Source organism: Colletes gigas, unplaced genomic scaffold (genome assembly GCF_013123115.1).
Source record: "Colletes gigas isolate AHSC1104 unplaced genomic scaffold, ASM1312311v1 Colletes_gigas_Sc00020, whole genome shotgun sequence".
NCBI lineage: Eukaryota > Metazoa > Arthropoda > Insecta > Hymenoptera > Colletidae > Colletes > Colletes gigas.
In genome coordinates, this window is record NW_025106649.1 from 2280141 (window position 1) to 2301873 (window position 21733).

The following is a 21733-nucleotide window of genomic DNA, read 5'->3' on the forward strand; positions in this document are numbered from 1 at the left end:
TCCATCACTGTTGCTCCAGGTGTTGATACCAGAAGCTCCAAGTCACGGTTTGGGTGCCACGGCCCTCGCCACGTCGGTCACCGACAGCCAAGGTATCTTCATGGAGGCGATCGTCACTTTCCTCTTGCTTCTGGTCATCCACGCAGTGACCGATCCCAAGAGAACCGACACGAGAGGATGGGCGCCGTTGGCGATCGGACTGACCATCACAGTGGCTCACATGGCGGCTGTGCCTGTGACTGGTAGCAGCATGAATCCTGCCAGGACATTGGGTCCCGCGGTTATTCTAGGCGAGTGGAAGAACTTGTGGATCTACTGGGTCGGTCCGATTTTGGGTGCTTGCGCGGCTGGCGGCCTTTACAAGGTGGCGTTCAGGCGCAAGAAAGAAGACGACGAGGCATCCTACGACTTCTGAACATGAAATCGGGAACCACCGTTGCGATTGGTCCTCTTTGAAAAAAGGGGAGACACATCTAACGCTGGAACAAAAAAAAAAGCAACGAATTAATACTGGGGAAACAGTGAGATTTCTGTTCGCGTATCGGAAAATATCTCTCATGACAAATCTCGCGAATCACGCGACCAATTCTTGATTTTTACGAATTCAGGATGGAACGTGAACGTTCTATTTATTACAGTACGAGCAATCTTTCGAGGAGTATTTAACACGATCAGGTTGTGATCAAAGTTCTTGAAATTTAAACTCTTTGATTAGGAACAGCCGAAAGTTGGTGATTGAATGAAATTAAAAATAAATTCGGGCAGCCTTTCTGTAATTATCTGGAAATGTACATTTCTTGGACATTTCTAGATAAGAAATGAAAAAGAGACGCACGTTTAAGAGAACATTTTGTTTGAAAAACAATCTGAAAAGAATTAATCGAGAACTTCGGCCATAACGAATAACATAATTAGTGTAATATAAGCTATGTTTGTCGAATACATGTATATTAATAATATTTTAAAACGGAAATCATTTTGAACTTGACTCGACGTTTTCAGTAATGACTACCGATTAGGAGAAAACTTGAACTCCACGTGTTCGGTGGTTGTTGTCTATGTTTTCGTGTAACTTCTAAAACGTTTTAACGTACAGTTAACGCTTCTAACAGTAAAGCATTCTAAATAATATTACGACTCGCGTATATACACAACCATTGGAATCATATTCGACTTTGTAGAATTTAGTTCCATAGATTTGTATACCTTTCACCAAAAACATACTGCATTCGTGTCATTTCGACATGCCATGTCAACGTTTTCTACGTCGTTTAAGTTTTGTATATATTGTACTTAAATTAGCTTGTAAGATTCCGTAACAGATTATCACGTATGAATACGCAGCTTACGTCACACTTTAAGTGTACATAAATCGTTTATCTTTTAATATTGGCGTTTCATTTTCGCTAACCCTTTGACCTCAATTGTGCACAAATATTTTCACTCCGATTACTTTGGCTGACGAGTATCTGATCGGTCCGGATTATTTGTAAATAACGAATAAAGTTTTGTTTTTTAACGACGTAGGCGGCTGAGAAATACGAACGCCTACGAGCATACGTAAAAGATAACTTGGTTGCTTACATAATGCATAAATATATTTATCGTCTAGATAACAAATAAAAAGAAATTTATTCAGCCATTTACATTACTTGAATGCATTCGTTCTCGAGTCTGTGATAAATATTATTTTTTTTTTTACATTTTTACCTATGAAATATAACAATAATAGAACGATAGAACAGCAATTAGCACAACGTATCTTTATTTGGCGTTTAACAGCAAAATAACCAGAATTTTATTAGTAATAAGTAAATTAAAATTTAACATTTATCGAAGCAAATGAGAATAAATTGTTTTTAAAAGCTATCACTTTCGCAGAGATATACGCAAGGTGTTCTAGTAATCAAAGTATAACACAAAAGTGATTTTCTTGCAAAAAACAAGTAAAAAATATGTAATAGAATTTGTATTAAAATAATTTTGAAAATCTGTAGAACACGCGTCTACGTGTAAAAATTAGTCGAAAAAAAAGAGTAATATTTTTTCGTTTAAGGTTGCGTTTTCGATAGAGTTGAATTAAGAAATTTTGTAGACACTCGAGAGATCAGACATCAATGTATTAATATAAAAATGTTGGTATTTTTGTTCTACATGTATTTGACTAAAATAACTTTACAAACAGATAGAAAACGGTCATCTTCTAAGTTTAATTATTAATTATTGCTGCATATTATTTTTTCTATATTTTTAATATTTTAAGTACAGGTAACCCTCCTATAACACGGTAGATAGGATGCTAGAAAATGCTGTGTTGTATGAAACTATGTTATATGAGACCCAGAACCAGTATAAAAAGGGGAGTTACGTTCCGAAAACTTACTAAAAAACAAATATTTTTTTTAATTCTACATAAGCATATTATTTTAATTTAACGCAACATTAATTTAATAAATTATAATTTGTTTATACAGGGTGTTCGACCACCCCTGGGAAAAATTTTAATGGGAGATTCTACGGGGCCGAAATAAGACGAAAATCAAGAATATCAATTTCTTGATTCAGATTTCGTTAAAAAGTTATTAAAAAATTTCAAATCATTCTAAAAAAATTATTTTCGGTTGCAGAGGTCGATTACAATCATTTTTGGTCATTACAGATACCCTCGAAATCCTCCGCACTTTCGAGAAAAAAAATCCTGACCGAAAATCTAATGTGAGGCCAGAAATGCACCCTCGAAATTTCATGCGAATGTTTAAAATGTCATAACTTCTGAACGGATTGGTCGATTTTAATGTTTCAAAAAACAAACAACGCGTATTTTAGTGGCAAATATGTAGAGATTATGAAAATATTCGAAAAGTAGTTCCTTGACCCCGCAAAATGAGAAAAACCCCATAAAAATGGTCTAATTTTTAAACAGCCATAACTCCTACAATAGTAAACGTGACACATTGAAACTTTTTTCTAAAGTAGAGCTCATGGGTATCTACAAAAAAGTATTAGACAACTTTTCTATAGGGCAACAAATAACAGTACTAAAAATGAAGAACGAATTAAATAAATTCAAGTTCGCCTAAATTTTTCGGCGAAACTGAAAAGATTCAAATCGTTCTGAAAAAATTATTTTTGGTTGCAGGGATCAATTGCAATAATTTTTGGTGAATAGATATACCCCCGAAATTCTACGCAGTTTCGAGAAAAAAATTTCAATAGGTGGACAAATTCGTCAAAATTGAAAAATTTCAAATCATTCTAAAAAAATCATTGTTGATTGCCGGGGTCACTTACAATCATTTTTGGTGAATAGACATACCCCCGAAATCCTACCCACTTTCTAGAAAAAAATTCGGGAAGGTGTGAAATTTTTCGATGGGAAAAAAAATTTCAAATCGTTTTGGAAAAATTATTTTCGGTTGCAGGGGTTAATTACAATCATTTTTGGTGAATAGACATACCCCCGAAATCCTACCCACTTTCTAGAAAAAAATTCGGGAAGGTGTGAAATTTTTCGATGGGAAAAAAAATTTCAAATCGTTTTGGAAAAATTATTTTCGGTTGCAGGGGTCAATTACAATCATTTTTGGTGAACAGACATGTCCCCGAAATTCTGTGCATTTTCGAGAAAAAAATTCAGTACGGGCGGAACTTTAAACGTTAATAACTTTTTAACAAAGCCTCCATTAACAAATTGGTATTCTTGACTTTTGTCCTATTTTGGTCTCTAAAATCGCCCATTACAATTTTTCCCAGGGGTGGTCGAACACCCTGTATATTTTCATATAAAGCCACTATAATTCATTATTCCTTCGCGTCATTATTTTAAGGTAATTCAGTTTTTAAATATGTTAAGCAAAAATCATGTTATCCAGTGTTGTACAAAGGTTTTCGTAATTTTCTTATCGTGTTATAGCAAAACCTTGTTATAGGATGCCGGGTGGTAGGAGGACTACCTGTATCTAAATTTTAGAACATTTAGAAAACAGTAGGAGGGTAAATATATTTCCATAATAACAGCATTAACCTTTCATGGAACGTTTCACAGAAAGAAAATCCCCTAAAATTAATTAGCTGCAGTCCCTAGCACATCCAGATTGACCAGTCGGTACTATAAACCAGAAATGGCTAACAAATCATTAAATAGTATCACCTAGTATTAAAGACACGAGTTTGAATGCGTTAAATGTCAAGATTTTACTAAATTGCGACACATTGTTAAGAAAAAAAAAACTCAATGAGTTTTATTGCATCATGTATACAGAAGTTGGCTACCTCTGCTACAGCTAATCAACCGCCATTTTTTATTTCCGTTTCAATTGCAATTTACCCAGTACTAATCCGTCACAATTACTCTATCGCAATTACATATGCTTCTGTCCTGGTTCCTTGTCGTGTATCGCGCGGCTCTACGTTTCCCGACGACGAGAATAGCGCGAACGGAAATAGACGAACATAGCTTCTGGGAGCGTGGATGATGCCAGTAGCTTCGGGTGTCGTCGACCGGCAACTTTCTCAAACACAGAAATCTCGGTTCGATAAAAAGAATAAACATTTAGAAACTCTTCCGTTGTCCCCAAACGCGAGCTGTAAACAAACGATAAACTTGTAAATAATTACACAAATGGCAACAAAGGAAGGATAAAAGCGTGTAAAATAAAACGAACATCAGGTCGTAGCGTATAAATTTGATCGTAGGATTATAAAAGCTCGCCTAAAAATGTTGGACGAATCGAACGAGGAAGCCAACAATTACTTCAGTTCGAATCTGTTGGAGTTGCAAAACGCCATCAGTCCACAGGATTCGAAAAGATTCTCGTCCCTGAACAGCAACTCGGAGAGAATCGATTTCGTTCTTAGCTATCCGGAGGCCCATAGGCTTCCCTTGGAGATAGACAATCAGACGCAGAAGAACAGCGAGAAAGCTATTGGACTCAAGGACTTGGGTAACAAATATTTTGGCCACGGCGAGTTCCACAAGGCCTTGGAAATGTACTCGAACGCTGTCATGCTGGCACCTCAGGAAGGTAATTAATGGCTGTCGATACTATCGGTTGTATTTATTTAATATTGTTAAAACGTTCCCCGCCCCGTATACGGTATTTGTTCCGTGCGAATTTGTCGTCCGGGTAACGAACGGCACACTTCTCGTGAATTATACCTCTCGCCCGCTTAATTTATTGCGCCAATTTCATAATGGCGTTACAATTATGTCGACGTTTCTTAAATTCGACTCGACGGGAGTATTTTAAAAACTTATTCGATATAATCACCTCGACGCTTTGCTATATTATTTAACACTTTGACTGCCACACGTTGGTCATATATGACCGGCCACGGTGGTGTAATAATCAGTAGACTGCGGATATGTTTATGCATTTTGTGGCGCTGCTTCGCTGCGGGTAGGAACTCGTGAGAATTCGTAGGAGGACAGAAAAGGAAAGGAGGGGGCGCGTTTCGTCCGGGCCTGCCAGTGGACTCATCAGTAAGGCTTTCTAGCAGGCCCTGCCGTAAGGGGCCTTTCTACCTTGTGGGATTAAAAAAATCGATATTTTTTTTTTGCATTTTCCTTTAGTATGTAGTCTCGAAAATATGTCTACCAAATATTAAATTGAAATTCGGAAAACTAACGAAGTTATAGCCTGCTGAAATGTACCACACGCAGGTATAATAACTGGACGTAAAACTTTAAAGCTGTTTTTCTCGAAACTACATTTTTCGGCACTGCGTGCGTGATAACTAAAAAACTATTCAAGATATCAACATCAAATTTATACAGTATCTTCAGAACTGGTCTCCCTATAGCATGAACTAGGATAATTGCGATATATGCAATACTTTTTCTTTTATTAACAAAAAAGCAACCAAATATATGAAAATATTCAGTATTTTTTCGTAAAATAGCTGCCATTTTGCCATTTTTTGTTTTTTTCAAAAGATCCTAGTTCATGCTATAACCACACTCATCTATATTAAGAATATCGTTGGTTTTAGGATTTCGAATAACTTGTTCGCAAGATATCACGTACGCAGTCGGGTGCCGTTCGTAAAAACTGTTGTTTGATGATCAACAAAAACAGCGTAATCAATAGATATTATGCGTTGCAAAAATTCGTAAATATAGCTAAATATATAATAAATGTATCTACAAAATCCGGAATTAATCGCTCTTTAATAACCCGCAAAAAAAAATCACAAAGAAACACGTATTTTTCATGCCTACAAGGTAGAATGGCCCCTTAAACGACTGGGATATTGGGAAGTCGTTCGAGGAATGTATACAGGGTGTTCGGCCACCTCTAGCAAAAATTTTAATGAGCGATAGTAGAGCCCAAAATAAGACGAAAATCAAGAACACTAATTTGTTGGTGGAAGCTTCGTTAAAAAGTTATTAACGTTTAAAGTGCCGCTCTTACTGAATTTTTTTCTCGAAAATGCGCAAGATTTCGGGGGTATGTCTATTCACCAAAAATGACTGTAATTGAACCCGACAACCGAAAATAATTTTTCCACAACGATTTGCAATTTTTTAATTTTCTCGAATAATTTCACACCTTCTCTATTTTTTTTCTCGAAAGTGGGCAGGATTTCGTGGGTATGTCTAATGACAAAAAGTGATTGTAATTGACGCCCGCAACCGAAAATAATTTTTCCACAACGATTTGCAATTTTTTTTCTCCGTTGAAAAATTTAGGCACCTAATTGGATTTTCAGTAAGGAATTTTTTTCTCGAAAGTGCGTACGATTTCGGAGGTATGTGTAATGATAAAAAATGATTGTAATTGATCCCCGCAACCGAAAATAATTTTTTTAAAACGATTTGAAAAATTTTTTTTCGCCGAAAAATTTCAGCACCTACTCGATTTTTTTTCTCGAAAGTAGATAGGATTTCGGAAGTATGTGTACTCACCAAAAATGATTGTAGTTGACCCCCGCAACCGAAAATAATTTTTCCAGAACGATTTGAAATTTTTGAATTTAATTGTTAATAACTTTTTAACGAAGCTTCCATCAACAAATTAGTATTCTTGATTTTCGTCTTATTTTGGCCTCTACTATCGCTCATTAAAATTTTTGCTAGAGGTGGCCGAACACCCTGTATATAGCAACCGAGGGGTCGGTCGAGCGCTTGTGAGAGCGCGACCCCTCTGGTGGCGAGCATGGGAGGTGACGCCACACATTTATGGGAAATTTTAATCCTCAAAAAACTACAGAATGCATTTAATATGCAAAAATATAAGAAGTACTTAAAGTAAGATACGAATTATTATATTTAGGTGTTGAAACAACCTTCTGCGAAGCTTCCGTTTCATTAATTCTATTAATAAAAATGTGAATTTGCATAAAGATCCGCAGTCTAGTAATCAGTGATCGGAGCATTTGAACGGCTTACAATTGTAAGAGTTGAATGAAAATTGACGCTTGGTACATTTTGAACGTAATCGCTAATTAGAAGATACTTTGAAACAAGTGCTCCATTGAGCAATTAAATATTTTCATTGGAACATCGAAAATAAAAGATTAATTTCTATGAAATCTTGCATCTGGTGATGCACGTCCGTGGCGTCCTGAGCAAAACATGATTTTGGCGTAGCAGTCAAAGTGTTAAACGTATCTCGTATCTCTTCTATACAAAAATACACAAATAGTGTTAAAAATTTCTAAGATAGCGAATCAACCCTCTGCGCTCCGTTTCCATCGAGAGCAATTTATAAACGTTCGAACCAAAATCTGTTTCTCAGAGTTGGGTATCATACTGGCGAATCGTTCCGCGACGCTTTATTACCTGGAACGTTACAATTACGCTCTGATAGACGCGGAGGAAACTGTACGGGTCGGCTATCCGAAGGAATTGTTGTACAAAATCGAGGAAAGGCGCGCAAAGTGTTTGCTAGGCTTGAAACGGCACGCGGAGGCCGTGCAAGCGTTCAGAAGCGCTTTGACCGCCCTGGACCATACGAGATTGACGTTAGAAAAGAAACAGAAGCTCGAGTCCGACATTAGAATGATGCTCGCGGTGATGGAAAAGGGCGATCAAATGGCGCGGAAAGCGAACAAAATGCCGCCTCTCGAGACGCAAAAGGGTGGCGTACCGAAGAGACCGACTCCTAAAATGGAGAACTGTAATCCTTTGTATCCTGCGTGTAGCAAAGCGGTGGAAATTAAAGATGACGGCGGTGACGTTGGAAGACACGCAGTTGCTACCAAAAACATCGAGCCCGGTGAAATACTGGTGATAGAGAAACCACATTGTGCGTTATTGTTGGCCGAATATAGGTACAATTGTGAATGTTCGTTATTTATTGCACGGGATATATTATTATAAACTTTTGATATTTCGTTTCAGACTCACGCATTGTCACTTTTGCTTTTTGAGAATATTCGTACCGACGCCAGCCGCTTGCAAGATGTGCAGCTGGGTGGCTTACTGCGGTATCCGGTGCAGAGACATGGACGCAGAAGTGCATCGAACCGAATGCATGCTGCTGCCCGCATTGTGGCGTTCAAACATATCCATAACGTGTTTCTTAGCCCTCAGGTCGGTTACGCAGCGATCGTTCGATGAATTGTTCAAAATGAAAGACAGACTGGCAACTTCGAAGGGTAGATTCGAAGTAACGCCACAGCGACCCCATCAGAGCGACGACTTTGAAGCCTACTATGGACTAAGTAACGCTCATCGCTAAAATAAAATTAACGATCACTTGGTATTTTTATCAAACTGAAATTACTATTAAATTAGAACTAATTCATTCCGAAGCTTTATTTTTTTTTTTTTATGTTCCGAAACTGATTCGTTTACCTGGAACGATTGAATACTTTCTCCGATGTTTACAGTTTTATTTGGCTTGGATCATTTTTTAAAAACTCTTAAGGAGCACGGCGCACCTGAGTACAATTAGGCTATGTTCTTCTTTATTCTTCGTATACAATTTCTACAAGAAAAGGTATAAAGGGAGTTCGGCCAACCCCGGGAAAAATTTTAATGGGAGATTCTAGAGACCAAAATAAGACGAAAATCAAGAATATCAATTTGTTGATTGAGGCTTCGTTAAAAAGTTATTAACGATTAAAGTTCCGCCAGTACTGAATTTTTTGCTCGAAAATGCGCAGGATTTCAGAGGTATGTCTATTGACCGAAAATGATTGTAATCGACCTCTGCAATTAAAAATAATTTTTTCAGAACAATTTGAAATTGTTTAATTTTGTCTAAAAATTTCAGTATCTACTCGAATTTTTTTCTCGAAAGTGAGCAGGATTTCGAGGGTATGTCTATTGACCAAAAATTAAAGTAATTGACCCCCGCAACCGGAAATAATTTTTCCAGAACGATTCGAAATTTTTTTTTCGAAAAATTTAAGCACCAACAACCCTGTCGATGTTTCTTGAAAATTTGTTTTTCATTTTTAATAAATTTGGTTGGCGCTGTACAGAAAAGTTGTTCAATACTTTTTTGTAGGTATCCATGAACTCTGGTTCTCCCCAAAATTTCAATGAAATATACTGACTATTGTAGGAGTTATGGCTGTTTGAAAATTGGATCATTTTTATGGTGTTTTTCTCATTTTGCGAAGTCAAGGAATAGCTTTTCGAATATTTTTGAAATTTCTACATATTCTCTATTAAAATACGCGTTGTTTGCTTTTTGAAACATTAAAATCCTCCAATCCGTTCAAAAGTTACGATGTTTAAAAGACTCTCATGAAAATTTCTGCAGATATTTCTGGTCAAGAATTATATTTTCGGTGAGGAATTTTTTTCTCGAAAGTGGGTAGGATTTCGCGGGTAGGTCTATTCACCAAAAATGATTTTAATTGACCCCCGCAACCGAAAATGATTTTTTTAGAATGATTTGAAACTTTTTAATTTTATCGTAAAATTTAGGCACCACCCCTTGTCAATTTTTCTTAAAAATTTCTTTTTCATTTTTAATAAATTTGTTTGACGCTCTACAGAAAAGTTGTCTAATACTTTCTTGTAGATACCCATGAGCTCTACTTCAGAAAAAAGTTTCAATGTGATACGTTCACTATTGTACGAGTTATGGCTGTCTAAATATTGGACTAGTTTTGGGGGGTTTTTCTCACTTTACGGTGTCAAGATACAAATTTTTCAATATTGTTAAAACTTCTACATATTCTCCACTAAAATACGCGTTGTCTGCATTTTGGTCTCACATTAGATTTTCGGTAAAGAATTTTTATTCTCGAAAGTGCGTAGGATTTCGGGGGTACGTTTGTTCACCAAAAATGCTTGTAATCGACCCCTGTAAACAAATATAATTTTTTCAGTATGATTTGAAATTTGTTAATTTCATCCAAAAATTTCAATACTTGAATTTTTTTCTCGAAAATGGTTAGAAATTCAAGGGTTTGTGTATTCACCCAAAATGATTGTAATTAGGGACCGCAACCAAAAATAATTTTTCCAAAATGATTTGAAATTTTTTAATAACTTTTTAACGGAGCCTCAGTCGAGAAATTGATATTCTTGATTTTTGTCTTATTTTGGCCTCTAGAATCTCCCATTAAAATTTTTCCCAGGCGTGGTCGAACACCCTGTGTGTAAAGTATAAGTATAAATGTAATGTTTCTCGCGTAGTAACGCACGAAGACGAAAGAACGACAGAAGATCTAATCCACAGAACCTACATAGCCAGTTGGTTATTGAGACTCTTAAAAAAAGGCTCGTATTTCCCTCGGGGTGTTAAAACCGAAGACACGGCTGAAACAAAACTCTCCGAAGGTGAATTATTTATAGGAGGTTTAATTTTACAAAGCTTGATGTTGCTGCAATTCAATACTCACGAGGTAAATCATACGTGTCTAATTAAAGAATTGTGCACATTTTATTTGAACAAACTATTAACCAAAAAAGGAACCCTCTTCGTTTTAGCACGCATATTTGTACTTTTAATATCGTTTATCGTCTCGTTACTTTCCCGTTTCTCAATTTTCAGATATCAGAGTTGGCAATACCAAGAGGCAAAAAAACCTTGGCAAATGCGAAAAGCATTTTTATAGGTGGTGGATTGTATTCAACGGTATCGCTATTTAATCATTCGTGCAGTCCTGGTATCATCAGGCAAGTGGAGAACCCTTTATTTAGAAACAGCAACTAATTCCTGCAAAATTTACATGCAACAATTAAAGTAAACTGATAAATACTATCTTCGAACGCCTAGATATTTTGTCGGTACTACTATGGTTGTACGAGCTGTTCGTTCGATCGCGAAGGGCGAAGAAATCTCTGAAAATTACGGTCCAATTTTTACGATGTCTCCTGAAACTGAACGTAAGAGAACACTGAGACTGCGGTACTGGTTTGACTGCAAATGCGAGGCATGTACGGCGCATTGGCCTCTTTTGGAAGATATCGATCCGACGATTCTCAGGTATCGTTATCTAAAACACAAAACCAAGGGGGACAATTAGTGTGAGAGTATTTCTACTAAAGTCTAAAACTCTTGTCATTCTTTACACTCACCGTCGAAACAAGTCGTTTAAAGATCTATTCGTTTGCAAAATTTTATTCTACTCTTGCAGATTTAAATGCGAGACTGGAACAGAATGCAAGAATATTTTACCTGTAAGAACGGACACGAATGAGTTCATGATTAAGTGTTCCAAATGTGGCAACAATACGAACATCCTAAAAGGTTTGAAAGCCTTACAAGACACGGACGCGCTTTACAAAATTGCCGCGCGAAACTTGGAAGAAGACAAAAACGTGGAAGCGTTGAAATACTATTTGGAAATACTGAGGCTTTTGGACGAAACCCTCGCTCTGCCTATAAGAGATTATCACCTTTGTCAGCAAGGTGTTCGGTTATGTATGCTCACTTTAGGCAATGTCGCGTACGTTTAAAAAATTCACTGTGTCAAACGAATTGGGAGAGGTCCGTTTGATAATAAGCGAGAAACAATTTCTGAATGCTGCAACGAGACATTTGTTTTTTTTTTTTTATTATCCGATCATTTGTATGCAAAATACAGTACAGGAGGTACGAGTTACGAACACTGATCTGCTGCTACGTTGGTACTTTATTATTATTTAGCAGTAGACATCAAATCGCTATTTGCAATAGGAAAGCAAAAATAATGATACGATACACGTTTTTATTTTTAGCCTTAGTTTCGTAAGAGTACAAAATAATTAATACAACATAAAACGACCATATCTTTCTTTTTTTTTCTCTCCATGTCTTCTTCACACTGAAACGTTTCTGGCCCAAAGTCTATATCGATTCTGCCGTCAGTTCCCACTCACGGATATCCTGATGATCGTTAATTATTCTTAATTGTAAATCGAATCTTATCGCACTCGTACACTTTAAAGCAATAAGCACATTTCGTAGGATATCCAACGCACTTGGCAGCTCGCGTCACAAAAGAAACCTTGTCCTGACATTTGTATACTCTGCATCTATGTGTGTAATACACGCGTGTGTAAGATGTGTGTAATACACGCGTGTGTAAGATGTGTGTAATACACGCGTGTGTAAGATGTGTGTATACGTATGCATAGACTGCGTGTGTGTATCAGTGTAAGAATATTACGCATGTACCTGACTTTCATGCGTGCATAAAATTAACAACTTAAACGCTAAATGTGTGTGTGTGTGCGCGCGTGTATGTGTGTTTATGAGTGAGCGTATCTGTACTTGGTGAAATAAATATAGCGAGATGCACACAAAACACTCGTACGGAATGGAAAGCGATACCCACAAGGATACAATCACCGAGTGTGCTTTACAACGCGCAAATCCACATTGTGCTACAGTATCCAGAAAGCGTAAAATTCGACGCTGGAGATTTGACTCGCGACATTCATTCGATCGTACTGTTTTCAACCCGCACACGTCACTATATTTCACAACCCCGGTATATTTATTTCAGCAAGTATGCGTGTTTGTTTCGTATCATATGAAATGTCTTTTACTCTTTATTATCATCATTGCTTCATCCGAGTATGTACGCGTGGTAACGATTATTATTATTGTTTCTTTATGTACATATAAAATCAGTTTTCTTTTGTCTTCCATCCGGCACAATTAGTCGGTCCGTTCTCTCGACACTTTTAGCACCTAACTGTAAGTAAATAGAGAATAAACTTAAAAATGATTCGCTTGGTTCTAAATTTAATTTCGCTACATCGCTGCCTTTGCACTGCGCGTCGTAATCTCAGTGTAAAGTGGATATAACAGACGAATTAAATCAAAACTGTCGTAATAGGAATATTTGGATCATTAGTATCACAGATCGTTTATCATGCTATTTAAGTCCATCCGGCTAGTTCATTTAGTTGACAAGTATAACGAATGATCCCCATTTCAACACACGCTCGTAGACCGTATATCACGAAAGGGATTCCATTCCCGTTGTAAAAGCAAAATCTGACTAATGCTTCCTTTTAGTCTTTTTCATTTTTGTTTTTAATTTGGGGTTATATCAATACCGTCTGTCACGGGAATCCGAACGAGAACGACGATCTCGGCTGCGGCTACGGGTCAGTGATCTCCTGCGAGGGCTACGGGACCGTGACCTAAAATATTAAAAAAACATTTTACACCACTTTTACTCAAATTGGGGAAACAGTTTATTAATGTGCAACTCCCCACTTCGTCTCAAAATTTCACGACGCTAGAACCATCGGATCGTATTAAGCACCTCGATTGAAAATTACACTAAAACTTTATCTAAAAATGTAATATCGAATACATTGTAAAACGAAATATGAAACGAAATAGAACGTCGCACGTTAAACACATAGGTACAAAAATGATCGCAAGGCAACCGTAATAGAATTAGGACTGGCTAATTCCTATTTGCCTAAGGGGTAATAAAACTAGTTAGACACAATAATTAATACAAAATGACATCTCACCAATAATGAGAAACCAATAAACGAAAGTAGGATTAATTTGGTTAAATTAAATCTTTACAAGTAATTGTTCAATATATATATGTACATATTAATAGATATATAAAAGAAAATGTATGTACATACATATATATATTGATAAATACATATTATGTAACGGGCGACAGTTCCCTGGTCCAATGTATGCTGTACCGCCAAAGAAATTAAAGCGAAATGATAAACGCAAGGTGTCTTGCGTTCTTTTACTAATGATCTGCCGAATAAAACGTAAAATTATCTAGTATGAATACTGGTATTGGACTACAGAGAACGTGACGCCGTGGTAAAAAAAAAAAAAGATAAAAAATCTTTGAAAATCGGTGAAATACCAGACAACTGTGAACATGTAGTGGTGGTTGGTGGTGGTGGTACTTGGTTGGGTGGTGGTGGGATGGTGTGTAGGTGGTGATCATTTTGCTTTGCTCAGTTGAAGAGAAGTGGCGGTCGCGTTGTCGGCTAAGTTTAACGTGATGGTTGACGAGTAGTAGTAGTAGCAGTAGTAGTAGTAGTAGTAGAAGTTGGGACGGACGGACGGACTGACGCGTCGAGATTTTGACAGAAGAATTCGTTCATATCGCGTCGGCTGTTCGATGGATTCACGATGCTCCTAGCCGCTAGAGGTTGAGGTAGCCCGAAGAAGTCTTTTTGAAGGGGAACAGACGGACTGACGGACTGACGGACAGCATCGGACTGTCAACTGACGGACGACTTGGCTCCTACCGGTGACTGGTGGTGACTGATGGTGACTGGTTGGGAAGTTAGTGGGCAGGCAGGCTTTTTTTTGTTCAGTTTTGATTGCTAGACTTTTTTTCACGGTGGCTGTAGTAGTAGTAGTAGTAGCAGTAGTAGTAGTGGCGGGGAGACGAGCAGAGCTAGGAGCTGACGCTGGTAGAATCTGCAAACGTCAGTTTTAGCAATATAACCATCAAAGTTATCATACTCCTGGCCACTATCGGTATACACGAGTTTTTCTTAATCCAAATTTACAAAATTTGCACATGTTTCACTCATCAACGATAGTTCTCATTACGATTAATATATCCTAGACTGCCCACTCTAATGCGTACAAAAGAAGACTCTACTTGCAACTAATCGATTAAACTTATATGATGGATGTATAAATCATCATGTTATCATTTATGTACTTATCGTAACGCATAGTGCAGTATGCAAAAATAATACAGTGTATTATAACAGCAAAATAAAAATTCAGCTTTAAAAAGCTAATGTAGGAAATATAATTAAGGTAATTTAAGCTGCTTCGATGCGTGTACGATAAATAAATGTGACTAAAGCACCAAGTGCATTTTCAGCTATTCGCACATTAGTGTGCATTTAAATATCAAAATTTTTTTTTGTACGATGTAAGAAGCTATGTAATTTATATTTCATTCGATATCTGAAAAGTTTGTTAACGATTTAATACGATTGAACGAAATGATATCTTAAATAATTACTAGTGACCTTAAATATGTAAAACGTGATAATAAGTCTTCAGATACCGAATAACTACTGTTTTCAGGCACTTACACAGTATAACCAATCAGATTCTATATGGTAAGAGCACAATAAGCGTTAGAAATAAGTTGCTTTCAAATGATAAAATTAACACCAGACACCGCTATGATTTATTTTTATACGCCACCGGTGCTACTTTCTATGCACCGAACGAGCTTCATAGTTACCAACTAATTCTTGATCTCGTATAAATTTCTTTTTTCAGTGTTTCAAACTCTATCTTCGTCCTCCGTCTACCGCACTTTGTTTTAATACTGTTCTCTCCAACTTATGCCAATCAATTAAACATTTGACCACCGATCGTGACAATTACGCAATTTTCAATATTCAATTCATTTTGAATTACTCTACATGTTTTATATGATACATTGTGATTCTGCGTGCAAAATTGCGATGATCACAATACAAGCGGTACTTGCAAATACCTACTTGCAACTGTAGATTGGCTGTTCTTGATAAGGCCCTGAAAATTTGGTAAAATCAGAAAATCAGAAAATATTACCTGGAACAACGACTTATCGGTGATCTGCGCGGACTTCTTGGCCAGGACCTAAACAAAATTAAGAAAAACTGTTGTATGTTTGACCGCTCATAATGTTGTCGATCACCGTGTTTCACTTTGATTTTTCTTTTGTCTACTCGAACCTGAAAATTTTCGGTCAACGGGGCTAGGAAAATCTTACCTGGGGTAACGACCCAGTGATCTCCTGCGAGGACTGCGAGATCGGGACCTATAAGGTTGTCAAAAAGATATATGGTTCGTGAATTCCAGTTGTTTGCTAAGCATAGTCACAAGGAGATTACAAAGGGGAAAAATTAACTCTAATGATTTGCTACCTCTGCCATAACTAAAACTTTGCCCTAACATTTCTTGTTTACGTTACCCATGCAGTGTATTTGATTGCTCTTTGGCTAATGTTGCAAACTTCCAAATGTGTTACGGAAATGATCCATAATGTTCAAAATTTCTTTCATTGTTATCTTATGCACTAATATTCATCTTTGTTTCTTTATTAGTGAAAAAAAACAGCCAAAGAGCATTAAAATCAAATAAATGCAGTATATAGTATATATTCTACCCGCATTCCTATACAAAAATACTTAAAAAAAATATTAATTTATCCGCTGTGCATAAAAAAATTCACCGAAACCCGTGCATAGTTTCTTGACATTCTTATTCATTAACTGCACTGTAATACCTACTTGGCAAGACACTTTAGCCATCTGCAGCAGCTCAATGTTGCTGTAAAATGCGGATGCTTAACATTTTGAGATTCCTTACCTGGAGTATCTTGGACCTGGTCTCCGTCCACCACCACCACGCCGACTTCTTCCGGAGGACATCTCTACCCTTACTCTGGTTCCACAACAGCGTCTGTAAACAAAACAATTAATGTTTGTTACAGTTAACTTTGCTGCTCTTTTAATATATCTCATTATGTATTGGTTAAATACTGAGGGTGTTCGGCTATCCAAAATTACTGACTTGAACCAAAAATTATGGCTAGCCCACCCTTATAAAATACTAAACATTCTCTATATTATAATACTTACGTTCCATCTAGTCCTCTAACTGCATCTTCAGCATCTCTTGGATCTTCAAATTCCACAAAAGCAAATCCGGGTGGATTTCTGGCAACCCACACGTTTCTTAGTGGACCGTATTTACTAAACGCACTTTCAATTTCATGTTTGCTAGCGCTACTACCCAAGTTTCCAACATAAACTTTGCACGAAAGATCCCATTCACGGTAACGTGACATTTTGTCTGTAATTGATAATGAAATTAAAAATATTATTTGTTTCGTAAATAATAAAGACAGTATCATAATACTATTATTGTGGATGACGTAAGTATACTAAGTAGCTAAACTGGTAACATGCTTTGATTCTACCTTGAACAAAGATTTCATTACATAATTATTTAAATTCATGCTCATCACAGTATAACATATAGAAAACTTTGTGACATTATGCACAAATTAAATTTGATCTCTTAATAACGTTAGTCTTATTAGTTTGATATTTTTCAACATGAAACAAGAGAAGTGCTATTGTGTTGCACGATATTATTTGACACAGTTTTCAAAATGACCCCTGGCATTAAAACTGTTAAGGAGACTGGCAAACATTTTCATTTGTGTTACACAAGAACCCTGGGATTAATTGTAGCAGCATAAGAAAGATAAAATAGAATAGTCTTAACAAACTATCGCTGATCAACCATTCTTGAAACTAACTTTATGTGATTCTAACTAAGTGATTTTATTGTTTTAAACACAAACATATTTTTCATAGATAAAAATATCATTCACGACAATTCTATTATCGGATTCAACAACAGATTATGAATGAGTTATTGACAACCACTGTCAGTTTACCTATATTACAAAAATATCGACCGGCAACGAAAATACTGTTCATTGAAGTATTTACAGCACAAAGCGAGCTCATATTTTAGCCGTACAAATTAAAAATTCAAGATTAATATACGTAACAAATTACAATTATAACCATATCAGATGGACACAAAATACAGACGACTATACGGAAAAGGGAAAGTCAGAATACCGCCATGTTGTGTTCTCAATTTACTGCAGGGACGAAGACTAATTATACCAAATATAAATATTTCGATTTATAGAAGAAAAGCTGTATAATTTTATTTAAAATACTAAAATATTAAATAATAATTGTTTCTTTCGCACTTGCACTCTTATAAATACAGAAATAATGAAAGAATTAGCCAATGTCGGAACTAACAGAAACGACGCCATGGATATTTTGTACTATTTTCTCAATTCATCCACGATACATTTAGATGTAATTGCAAATAAACAACTTTACGTTTATTTTGAACGAAATACTTTGTTTTACTTACATTTTAAGTGATTAAATTTATTAAAAGTACTTTATAACTTTCCGACACACACAACCGCTCCTTTGAACCGCGCAAGTAGAAATGCTCACAAAATGGTGGCGTGTGTAGCGTTGATCTTCTTCCGTGGCCTCCTTTCTAAGATGGCATTGGTGCATGTATATTGCCTTCTACTTTCTGATCAAATGAACATTTAAAACTTTTATAACATTTCTATATTTTTGCATAAAAATTACATTTTTAATGTTTACCGATTTATATATTTCAAACACTAATTAATTCAAAATACTTTTAATTATTAGTGTAAAAATAAAATACTTTATTATGCTTTAATTGTAAATTACGTATTAGTGCCGTTAAGTAAAATCTGTTTATTATTGAAGAGCTATTTTATTTTTCTAAAAAAACCTTTCTATTGTTCACATAATAGTAAAAAAACAACGTTAAATAATTGTTTCCAAAAATCGATAAATACCCTAATTTGATTCATATTGTACAGGTAGTAGATTAAATAGCATACTCTAACCTGTATGCCAATGCGTGGAGAATTAAATTTAAAATACGGTCAATTATCTTCATCGATGACATATGTTAATGTAATTAGGACAAATAAAATATAAATTTCGTTTATTTTTACGTTTTTTAAATTATAAAAAAAATTGTATTATATACAACGGTATAAAGGGATTTACAAAACTTATTACTATAATTGAAAATACAATACTAATTTGTTTTATAATTTTTCCATTAATGAACAAGCCTTTTATAGTCAATTTTCTCAAGTTGGACTAAAGGTTTTAATTGTTCTGCAAAAATTCTCATGTCTTCTGCTATCGCATCTTGACCACTTGGTGCTAACACACTCAATTCGACTAGATAACTTTGAGATATAGCTTCCATACTTTCAGGCATTTTTCCTTGTTGAGCCATTTTAAATATCTTGGAAACAGTGACTTTCATTCTACCTTTACGGAACATATAACCACGTGCAATGTATTCAAAATCCAACCTACATCCAAGTTCTGTCAGAAAGTCGACAACTGTATTACTGGTTGCTATATCTAAGCTACTTCTAACTATTGTAGGACGTGATTTGTCACCAAGTTCAGGTTGACCGATATAACGTAATTGCCAAGGCATGTCTTGATAATCTAAAGCTCTTCTCACATGCAAAAGCAACGGTTGTTCTGATCCCCTAAAACATAAAACGTTTAACAATTATGTGATTTCTTCAGGTAATTTGATATTTTTAACAATGTTTCTCAACTTATATTATCTACCTGATACTGAAACACATTTCATGGTCATAAAAGGTTTCTGGTCCAGTGTCAACATTATCACATAAACCACGTAACCTGTGAAGTAACACTTCTACAGCACTGTCCAACACTGATCCTTGTAATAAATATTCTTGATTTGGAATTATGTTAGATTTAATTGCAGCTGTTAAGCTGTCCATAGCTGTACTTATTGGAGCACTCATTTTCAAAATTTCAAATTTAAAGCAATATATATATATATATATATATATATATGTTTCTTATTTAAAAGATATACGAATGTTTGACAAATATGTAGTTTTAGGTTAAGGTAGAACTTCAACACTTTATTATCATTGTTCTCCTCCGAACATAGATGCAAATTTTATCCAACATAATATACCTAAATAATCTCCAAAATATTAGTGACTAACTTCACGCAAAATCTCGTAACCAGAGATGCCAGAAAAGCACCGCCGGGTGCACACGCACACATGCCAGATACGCGTACGTGAGCTCGTGGAGTTTCGGAAAGTCGACAAAGGCAAACTGACGCATGCCCTCTTTCTCGATTCTCCGAAGCTGTCCGAAGTAATTTCGGATCGCCTCGTGGGAGTCGAGAGAGAAAGGCTCACATTTGCCTTCTCGCTCTAAACAACTGAAATCCGACCTCCCGTCAACGGCATACGATTTAGATTCTCGAGCCGAGATTCTCGACTGCCCAGGCATTTTTACTTTCCGACCTATGTAGGCGCACATAAGCAAAGTACCCATAATGAAAAAAAAATTTTGTAAAATTTATTTTACGGAAATACACGTTTTAAGACCTCCTGATCATATTTTAATTATTGAAAAAAAAGAAATTTTTTTATTCCCATGTATGAGCACACATATGTATATTATTATTACGATTGAGTATAAATAGCTAAATGAATTTAAATGAAACTTTACATTTAAGTTTTATGTTCTCATTTCAAAGTCCGGTTAGACTTTGACTATAATCAGTCCATGGATAATAATGATTATACCTCTTGTTTCATAGTTGTTCCGATATATGTATAGGCATAATGTATAAAAAATCTTTTAAATGTTTCATATAAATCTTAGGACGAATTAAATTTTATATATGTTATACAGACGCGTAGAATGGAATTAGGAATTAAGAAATACGTAGGGTATTCGTATACATGCTTTATTCCCGTTCTTTCAGCGTCGGAAAAACAAATGAGCCCGTCCTGGGCCTAGACCCACGCCTTTGTCGTCAGCCTTCTCCCCCATCGGTAGGGGTGGGAGTGTTGACGGACGAAGGCCAGACGCGGTCCCTTGCCAGCGCCTCGGCTTGGGCCTCGCCTTTTCCCGACGCCTTACATATAAAAAAAATTATATAAACTTTTTCTCTATCTTCTCTAGAAAAGAAAAAATTATATGAAATCTTATACATTACATGCTTACTTAAATCGCATTGAAAACGAATACCACAAATGTTTTAGAATAATGTGCAAAATGTGATTACGATTTTCGCTAAGACAAATTGAAAACTCGGTTCTAACAAGGAAAAGTTGGAATGGTACCCGATTTTGGGTTAGGTTTTACTTTGAAATATTAATAAAGTTATTACAGATACTTATCTTCAGAAATAGAAATACATTCAACAACCAGCGTGGCGTGAATGACAAGGTATTTGCCTGCAAGTTCCGAGCTTCTTCTGCTCTGCAGGTTCAAACCCTGCCAAAACAAATCCTTTTTTTTATTTTTTCAATCATATTTTAATCGTACACTAAATGTGACATTATATTTTTGTCTGACCTTCGAATATTTTTTTTTTTAAATTGAATTTAACATATGTTATTTTCAATGTACGAAGTACATGAATCTGGATGGTACTTTTCGTAAAAACAGTGAAAACATAACAATTTCAAGCACCACCTACATCTAATGAAAGTTCTGTTTTCACAGAAATAACAAAATTTTGTATCTAACTCTGATGGAAAGGCCGCTTCATTTACATTGATAAAATGTGAACGATTTTCGGATAGTCGTACCTTGTAGCTCGTACTTTTTACCTTATACTTCAGGTAAAAAGGGATATAGCTGGGAAAAACAGTTTTATGACATTACCTGCTAACTTATGTTACTGTTCTACAATGAAACGCTATG

At 35.9% G+C, this 21733-nt stretch overlaps 4 protein-coding genes across 12 annotated transcripts in view; 2 read left to right on the forward strand and 2 right to left on the reverse strand.

Moving 5' to 3' along the window:
• Positions 1 to 1387, forward strand: part of LOC122400774 (aquaporin AQPAn.G-like) — a 92126-nt gene extending 90739 nt beyond the window's left edge. For both annotated transcript variants that reach the window (XM_043402414.1, XM_043402415.1), the window contains one exon: positions 20 to 1387. In XM_043402414.1, coding sequence (XP_043258349.1) covers positions 20 to 415 — 396 coding nt within the window. In that variant the 3' untranslated portion in view covers positions 416 to 1387. The remainder of the gene's footprint in view (positions 1 to 19) is intronic.
• Positions 1388 to 3808: 2421 nt separating this feature from the next.
• LOC122400775 (SET and MYND domain-containing protein 4-like) lies at positions 3809 to 11908 on the forward strand. The gene is made up of 7 exons (XM_043402417.1): positions 3809 to 5024; positions 7740 to 8274; positions 8345 to 8667; positions 10601 to 10809; positions 10959 to 11083; positions 11184 to 11393; positions 11545 to 11908. The coding sequence occupies exons 1-7, from the start codon at positions 4718 to 4720 to the stop codon at positions 11864 to 11866; spliced, it is 2031 nt and encodes a 676-aa protein (XP_043258352.1). The 5' UTR covers positions 3809 to 4717; the 3' UTR covers positions 11867 to 11908.
• Positions 11909 to 12002: 94 nt separating this feature from the next.
• Positions 12003 to 18415, reverse strand: LOC122400776 (RNA-binding protein 1). Of its 8 annotated transcripts, XM_043402418.1 has the most exons (7): positions 18321 to 18415; positions 16994 to 17207; positions 16722 to 16814; positions 16123 to 16170; positions 15942 to 15989; positions 13457 to 13543; positions 12003 to 13089 (listed from the first exon to the last, which is right to left on the reverse strand). In XM_043402418.1, the coding sequence occupies exons 2-7, from the start codon at positions 17200 to 17202 to the stop codon at positions 13086 to 13088; spliced, it is 489 nt and encodes a 162-aa protein (XP_043258353.1). In that variant the 5' UTR covers positions 17203 to 17207; positions 18321 to 18415; the 3' UTR covers positions 12003 to 13085. The 8 variants fall into 8 exon arrangements, with proteins under 8 accessions (XP_043258353.1, XP_043258355.1, XP_043258357.1 ...); XM_043402420.1 differs by lacking the exon at positions 16123 to 16170 and having other exon boundaries at positions 12004 to 13089; XM_043402425.1 differs by lacking the exon at positions 18321 to 18415 and having other exon boundaries at positions 12948 to 13089; positions 16994 to 17208.
• A 592-nt stretch (positions 18416 to 19007) lies between these two features.
• LOC122400820 (mediator of RNA polymerase II transcription subunit 18) lies at positions 19008 to 19876 on the reverse strand. Its single transcript, XM_043402492.1, has 2 exons — positions 19598 to 19876; positions 19008 to 19512 (listed from the first exon to the last, which is right to left on the reverse strand). Exons 1-2 carry the CDS (start codon positions 19798 to 19800, stop codon positions 19065 to 19067), a joined length of 651 nt encoding a protein of 216 aa, XP_043258427.1. The 5' UTR covers positions 19801 to 19876; the 3' UTR covers positions 19008 to 19064.
• Positions 19877 to 21733: the final 1857 nt, after the last annotated feature.